The following is an 8,325-nucleotide window of genomic DNA, read 5'->3' as shown; positions in this document are numbered from 1 at the left end:
GGTACTGTGTAAGCTAGGTTTAATGACAAATAAAAATTTAAAGCAGAATCATTTTAGCATATGGTAGACATGTTTTTACACTATGGGGGCGTCAGAAAGTATATTGTGCCTACAAGAGGCATGGCAAGTATGAAGATGTTTTAGGGGGGCATTGGGCTAAAAAATGTTGGGAAGCACTGGTCTATATGTTACTAAAACCCTCTATGTTTCCAAACTATGTACCCATAATGGTTAATCATTCTCTTCTTTTAATAGCTTCCCTTGATCCACAAATTTTACCCCATCACTTACCCATAAATGCACAGGCCCATTGCTTCTGTTCATATCAGTATACAATGTGATCTGCAGCACTACTCTTCTTAACAGTATAGAATTTCTTTTTGTCTAAGTCATTAGTCCCTTCTTTCCACCACTGATTTTTTGATAGTAGTTTACAACTTCAGGATAAAATTATAATGTAAGATTTTGGTATCATCTTTAGCAAAGTTTTAGAAGCTGAATTCTGTACCTATCAATGCTTCTGGAAAAAAAAAGTAAATCAGGGATAATATTTATCCTTAGTATTTACATTTTCATCTCTTACATCATGTTGATTGAAGTTAAGAGTATTTGCGGCTGATACAATAGAAAAATCTGAATGTTTTCAGGGTTTTATTTTCACAATCATTTACAAGGTGAGAACCAAAATAGATATGGTCAATAGATTGATTCATTTGAATGAAAATACAAAATTATCTTGCTTAAGGTAACAAACAATTTGCAGGCAAAACCATGTCTCTACACTGTACTGCAAACTGTCTTGGTTTGAATTTAATTTATATGTCACTTCTACCAAGCTTAACTAAAGCAGCTTTGTCATCTTATAGCACAGTTGTTCCAGAAGCAAATTCCTGAAATATTTACCTCATGGAGCAAATTTCACATTCACAGCAGTAAAGAACGAGGGCAGGCAAAACTCATAAATATTGATGAGCTCAAACTGCCCACCCGGAGAATTAGCAGCCTACAACCATCAACTCCATTAATTATCATAATTTGCTAATTAGTTTCTGGATATCCTGCACTGTACTGCTTCTTACTATGAACTTGGAAGCATTTCAAAACCTCAAAATTCAGACTGTTTTTATATCCAATGAAATAATGGGAAGTACCATTATGGGTGCAAAAACCACAGCAGTCAATTATACTGTTAGATCTCTAACTTAGTGGGCAAATGTGGTGGGGAAATGGGTTTTTAATTATCACTGCATTCAAAAGATGGCACCAAAGTCTATCACTGTAGACTCTGTTCCTTAGAGTGGGGTTTGAACGCAAAACCTTCTAGAAAAAAAGTGTGGTATAATTGAGCCATGCCTGACATTATTACGGGACTATCTTGATGCAAGTAAAGGCAATTTAAAATTCCTTTCTTCCTACAACTATAATAACTTGATAACAAAACCACTCTGGCAAATATATTCTCAATAGCTGCACTTCATTGATTATGATCAGCTACACAATAATAAATTGGGCAAGAATCAAGGTACAGAGGGTAGGGCAGGGCAGGACAAGGCAGGATTGGTGGGGTGGGAAAATAGTAAAATTATGTTTCATACCTGAGTCAATATAAATTAGTGTGTGGTGTGGTGTGGTGAACTCACTTTCATTGCTCATGCTGTAAACAGGGTGCAGACTCATTGCTGTCTGCAATCCACAGCATAAGTGTTAAAAAGAAAAAAAAATCCTTGCATGCTCTATTTATCTTTTAGGCTGGTACAACTGCCTGCATTTCTAAAACAGCTCAATTTATTAAACATCCGTGGTACTGATATGGCAAGTGGATTTACTTGTCGAGAGCAATGTTCTATTTGCTGGCCTCATAGTGCAATTCTCTCCTACAGTACAATCGCTTTGGTTTAGGGAGGACACAAGCTCTTTAACGTTACTGCAGCAGGAAACATTTAACCTTCTCTACTTTAAGAAACAATCAGAAATAAGTTATGAATCCACTCTTTTGGATGTAAACAAAAGAAAATCAATTACATTTCTGTGACAAAATAAAACACAGTTATTGTCAAAACCAATGACAGTTTTTTGTTTACAAAAAATCTGTTTAATAGTAGTAATTTAAGCGATTGCATATAATCTGCAAATTAAATGTCATTTTCAGATGATAAATTAATTTTATACAGACATTGCTAATTACGTTGAATCAATTTTAAGCCTCTTCATAGATTCGTCACCATTGTACGGCTCGCTGCACAGAAATACATTCAGATCTCAATAAAATACTTTGGTCAGTCTCTGGAGTCAAGATTTGCAAGTTGTCCTTGATTGGGGACATTGGATCAAACTTTTCACTGGGTTGAAACATCTTAGATTTCCTGTGGAAAAGAAATTAGCCAAATCGTTAGTAGCCAAAAGTCAAATGTACATATAACTTTCTCCTCTGAATTAATCTACATCCTTGACCAGGCATAAAGTTGAACATTTCTTGGTATCAAATTCGGAAGATTGTAAGCTATCAAAATCTAATGCACAATGTAGGTGTAAGCACAACACGCATACAGGAAACACCTTTGAAATTATGCGAGTCTTTAATTCTCCCCTTCCCCTATACGACTTTTCCTTTGTACATACAGTCAGCCCTTGGTATCCACGGGTTCCACATCTGCGGATTCAACCAACCGCGGATCGGGAAAACCTGGAAGTTCTCTCTCCAGCACTCATTTGAGCATTGTTCGCCTCGCATCTTGTTCGGTCGCTATTTGTGTTGTGTGTTTCAGTGAAAAAATGGCTCCTAAAAAGCAATTAACTAACCGCAGATCAAAAATACTGTACAATTATCCCCCACTATCCGAAAGTAGAGCGTTCCTATGAAACCTTTCGTAAGCCGAAATGGCGTAAAGTGAAGAAGCAATTACCATTAATTTATATAGGAAAAATTTTTGAGCGCTCCCAGACCCAAAAAATAACCTACTAAATCATACCAAATAACACATAAAGCCAAAAATACCACTATCATATAGTAAAAGCAGGAATGATATGCTACTAGCAGAACCAATAGTAACATAGGCAGCTTTCAAGATTCTTTCTCTCTGCGCGTAAGTAGTATGAATGGTGGACGCAGGCAAGTTCAACGCACGCACAATGTCTTATTTCGTTCACCACGATCAAAACGCTTATTTACGTCCAGTTTTACGCCAAGTGTTACACCCTTATGAGCTCTCTTAGGCTTTTCTGATACATTAGGACACATCTTGCTAACAGATGCACAAAATAAATCGAGATAAAGCACTCTGGCTGCTCGGGGTGCGCGCTGCCTCTATAACGGCTTGCTGCAAAACAACTGTTGAACGCTATTTTCGCTTTTTGTAACACCCTTATGAGCTCTCTTAGGCTTTTACATAAGGGACTTGAGCATCCGCGAACTTTGGTATCTGCGGGGTGTGGTGGGCAGGGGAAGAGTCCTGGAACCAATCCCCCATGGATACGGAGGGCCGACTGTACTGAAAGTTTCATAAGCAAACACACTAATGTGTACCCCAGTATATGTAAAATGCAAAAAAAAAAGCCTCAGATATCATAATCATGAAAACAGGCAGTTGCCAAGCAGACCATCACCTTCTCAGCATTCTAATCAACCATACTTACCGCTTATACTCAAATTTCTTCCATAAGTCATTGATTGTGGCCTGTATTTCAGGCTTGTTCTCATTGTTTGGAGCAGATTTCAGTGATCTTTTCGTTAACCCACTGGCTTTAGCTGGTCCTGGAAGCTTCAGTTTAGTGTACTTTCTAGCTGATCCAGTGGAGTTCAGTCTTTGTAATCCAGGAACCTGAATAATAAGTGCATTTGGTAATTCCACCAAATCGCTGTCTATAACTCTGTGTTAAAACTATTAATACTGCTCAACACTAAAAAAAAAATCTTGATTTAACAACAGTCATCTTTGAAGACAATTTATTTACTTGAGAATATTAAGCACATTTTCCATCCCAATGTAATTGGATCAATTCCCATTTGTTGTTTGAATTAGCTTAGACAGCTGACACTCTCACTAACTCAGCGGATGAAGATAATGGATTACAGACGCTGGGTTTGACAACCGAAACCAAATCATATGAAATAAGAACAAAAAACACCTGGGACTAAAGAGAAGAAATGGGCTTCCAATGCACATGTATTAAGATCTTTAACGTATTCGTTGCTGTTAACTTCAATCTTGAGTTTTTGCCAATATTTCTTTTCTAAGAGGTTAATACCTTGCTACGCCACAGATCTCCAGTAACATTCCTTCATAAAGTGACCATTGAGAGCCATGATTGTGAGAAAAGACATCAGCTGTATTGTCAGTCAATCCCATTCCCACTAATGACTAGATATTTCCAGTTAAGATAGAGACACAAGAGACCCCAGATACTGGAAATTGAAGTAACAAATAATTTGCTGGAGGAATTCAGAGGGCCGAGCAGCATTTGTGGGACGAAAGTAATTGTCAACATTTTGTATAATCAGTCCTGATGCAGTATTTTGACCAGAAATGCCAACAATTCCTTTCCTCCCTTAGATGCATTGCAACCCATGAAGGCCTCCAGTAGATTGTTTAATACTAGTGAAATGTTGTTAAATAAGTTAAGAATTCAGATTTACAAATTTTAATTTTAAATTAATTGGAAATAAGCTGCCTCTACAGAAAATGAATATCTAGCCAGGAAAAGCAACAAATATACCAACTTACCCTATGCTTAGCAGTTATGGCAGTTTTCTCAGGTAAAGATAGCAGAGCGAGGGGACCGGAACTTTGATCATTAGATGTTGCATCATCACTTGCTTCCTTTCATCAAAAGAATTAAAAGATATTAATAAACAACCTAAAGCTATTTGCCAGTTCAGAAAATGCCTTGAAAGCATTTCAACATTAATAAAATTCAACTTACATCTAATTCAGAACTCGTGAATAATTGAGATGAATCCAAGGAATTTAAAGTGCCAAGAGAAGTCCGGATTTTGAGAGGTGATTGTGGGGAGTCCATTAGTTCGGAGTTGTCATCCTGAGATTTTTCAGATTGTTTTGGAAGGTTTGGTTGCTGCTGGTTTACATTCTGGTCAGTTTCTGTTACTATTTTACCATCAGTACATTTATTTTGAGATGAGTGTGCCACCTTTCTGTGGAACTGCTGTAATACAGATAAACCAGAAGCAGGGCTCGAAATACTGGCTTTGGCTCTGATTCCTCCAGACCAACTGAAAGCACTTAAGCTTCTCCTGGGATCTGAATGTAAACCTGCAGGAACTGTATTTGCATTGGAGTTCAGATTTTCAAGTGGCTTTTCATCCTGTTCTCCTTCATTGCTGCATATACTCGACAAAATATCATTCTTCTCACTCTTAAAGGAGCCTATTGGGCTTGCGTCCTTCAACTCCTCTGTTGCATTAGATACTACACTGGTTTCAGTGTTCTGATCGGGAATACAAACTTCTTTGTGTGCACAGAAGAACCTATAAAAGTAGTACAAATAAAGTATGCAGAATAGTAAACATCAAGAAAAGCACTGCACAGCTCAAATTACATCTCTTCAGCATAAAATGTTCTCTTTGCGGTTAACTACATTTGTTAAATGCTAGTTGTTTTTTTTATGTAATTGTTTTATTCCAGTTTTTAAATTCAGGGTTAGAGTGCAAACTGCATTTAAGTCATCTGCTGGGATGTTAACATCAGACGTTGTCAGTACAGGTAATGGAAAATTGTGATAATGTTAAGTTTACTGCAAGTTATTCACAAAGCCAAGGCACAGGCAAAGTGTCTATCTGCTAGCATGGCCCACTACGCTAACAATTTTCCTGGTAATCATGCGAGCTTGTACGGAATTAAGCAAAAAAAAACATTCTCTTATGTTTATACCCAGACAAGCTTAGGTTTTGAGTGCTTATGTTTACTTCACAAGATTCTTACAGGCTACTTCATTTCTATTCATAATGCTAAAGGCAAGCCCAGGGAACTTATCCACTTTTAAATCCCTAGAACCTCGCAATTTAACATCATTTCTTTCAACTACAAAAACTTTATCTTCCAAGTTAAGACTTCCCAGGGTTGCTTCAAATTACTAATCAGAAAACTGAAGATGAACAAGAAATATGTTGTACATTCTAACTCTGGCTGTGCTCAGGAGCAGAGGAAGTTAAAATAAGATGAATGAAGGGGAGAGGATCAAAAAGTCTTCCAATTTTGAAGGAATAACAGCCATATTATGCAAATAGAGAATCAGTGCAAAGAAATTGACTGTTACTATGTGTGACAGACTTCAGGAATCGATGATTTGCATGACTGCTGGTGTTTAAAGCCAAAAGAAAGGCAATGTCCTTAAGAATGAAATGCTCAATAGCAAGACAGAAAAAACTTTCTGCAATAGATTTCAATGTACAAATTTGATCAGAACTGATATGAGATGCCACAGTTTACACTGGAGGAAGTGGTTTCCAAACATTTTTGGGTTACCTCCCCCTTGGCTGCCAAACCACATTCACAGTGTCCCTTCTCTCTTTCCAGGCGTTATATAAAACTATACAGAATCTTGATTTACAATGCACAGTGAAAGAAAATAGGAGCTGCAAATTCAAAACAGTGACAAATAATTGCAAAACAAATTCAAATCCATTTAAAGCTACAAATAAAATGTTCAACAATTTTAGAGTGTACATCAGTAGTAAACTATTGACTTCATTGCTTTTTCACCTTTCAATGACATGGATGGGCTTGGTGCAGACTGAATATCACTCAGAAGAATCTGAGATCCCAATATTGAGTAACTTGCAGTCTGCTTCATTGCTTTGAAAGAAGTTGAGAACTGCATTCCACTAAATATGATGGGAAGGCAATAAAGAACATATTGTCCATTTTCCACAATGCAGGATAACATTCAGAGATTTCTTTCTGCAATCAGAAGTTTTGATGTTTTTTTTTTAAACAAACCTCTGCTTCAGCTCAGTCATTTTGTAGCAAGATCAATTCTTCTTCTATCCTTCCTGTTAATTCCTCATTACAAATGTTCAGCAATGAATTTATTACCCAATCTGGAACTTGGATTAAGAGAAGATCCTGAAATCTCTCTGATGTGTCTTTATGCAGTTCGCCCATGTGGCAACAGTATACTTGAAAATCATCATCTGCTATTCTCTCTTTCTCTTCCAATTCAGGGAGGCTCGGAAACAGGAAAACGTCATGGCGATCAGTGTTGCAGTTAAATAGGGATAGAATTATGGAGATGCCTGGTTTGACTCGGATAAGATTCACTGATTATTGATTTAATTAAACTTTGCAAATAATTCTGACAAATAAATAATGTCATGCCTAATATTCTTGAGATGATTACTGAATGAAACATTCGAGTCTTCAAAGAATTTCATCAGTTTCACAAAGTACATAAAAGCATCTCAGACAGTTTCCTTTTGAAAGCTATTTGACCTCTGTGAGCAACAGCAAACATTCTAACTGTTCATCAATCTGACTACAAAGTTCTTGAAATAGTCAAGAATTAAGAGCATGGTATCTGATTTTATTTATCACTGTTATAACAGTATTTAATTACCTGCGCAGCCAATTTCTTAGGGGTTTTTTTTGTGACAAGATGTTGTCTGTGAATCACACAGTGAATGGTGAATATGTTAGGTACAGCTTTTTCTTCCTAAGAAAGTATTAACCTACGGTGTGTCCTGTCATTTATGGTGCTGTCTTTTGCACAAGCAGGAATGATGGGGAGCAGAATGTCCTTCTCTTTGAAAAGTTGCTCAACAACCTGAAATATTGTCTTCCCCTTTGTATGTTTCTAGTCCGCTTGTAAATAACAACTCTTGAACCATGCTTTCATCTTTTATGAAGTGAACATAGCCAAGAAGCAAAGATTGACTCATCCAACTGCATAACAAATTCTATTGTCCAAGTATGCTGCATGTGTCTTCCATATTTTCAAACATTTCATCAAATCGGCTTTGAAGAGAGTTATCGCTGAGTGGAATTGCTTTAATTATTTGGTCCGGTGACATGTGCAAAACTATACTCAGAACCTCCCTTACTGCTGGCAGAATCAATTCTTCTCCAATTGCATGGGGCTTCCCAGATTTAGAAATAAGTAATGAAGTGTTGTATGAAGCAGGAAGACCATCACTGTTTTGTTGTGAAGTGATGGCAAACACATTTTGAGGTGTTTTAAATTTCTGAAGGTTTTCGCAAAGAAACTGAAAATACACCAAGTTCTTGTTTTCTTTATCAGAGTGCATCTTTTCAAATGCTCAAGGAGTCTGTGCAGTTCACAGGAATTGCATTATTGCGTGATTTACAGGAATTG

The 8,325-nt window shown here is 37.0% G+C and overlaps 1 protein-coding gene across 1 annotated transcript in view; it reads right to left on the bottom strand.

The window, feature by feature from the left end:
• Window positions 1–650: 650 nt before the first annotated feature.
• exo1 (exonuclease 1) overlaps window positions 651–8,325 on the bottom strand; it is a 46,797-nt gene continuing 39,122 nt past the window's right edge. Inside the window, exons 11-14 of the mRNA XM_063055547.1 lie at window positions 4,921–5,482; window positions 4,722–4,817; window positions 3,634–3,818; window positions 651–2,363 (exon numbers count right to left, since the gene is read on the bottom strand). Coding sequence (XP_062911617.1) covers window positions 2,219–2,363; window positions 3,634–3,818; window positions 4,722–4,817; window positions 4,921–5,482 — 988 coding nt within the window. The 3' untranslated portion in view covers window positions 651–2,218. The remainder of the gene's footprint in view (window positions 2,364–3,633; window positions 3,819–4,721; window positions 4,818–4,920; window positions 5,483–8,325) is intronic.

Source organism: Mobula hypostoma, chromosome 8, assembly GCF_963921235.1.
Source record: "Mobula hypostoma chromosome 8, sMobHyp1.1, whole genome shotgun sequence".
In the NCBI taxonomy this organism is placed as follows: Eukaryota; Metazoa; Chordata; class Chondrichthyes; order Myliobatiformes; family Myliobatidae; genus Mobula; species Mobula hypostoma.
This window is presented reverse-complemented; position numbering and strand designations above follow the sequence as displayed.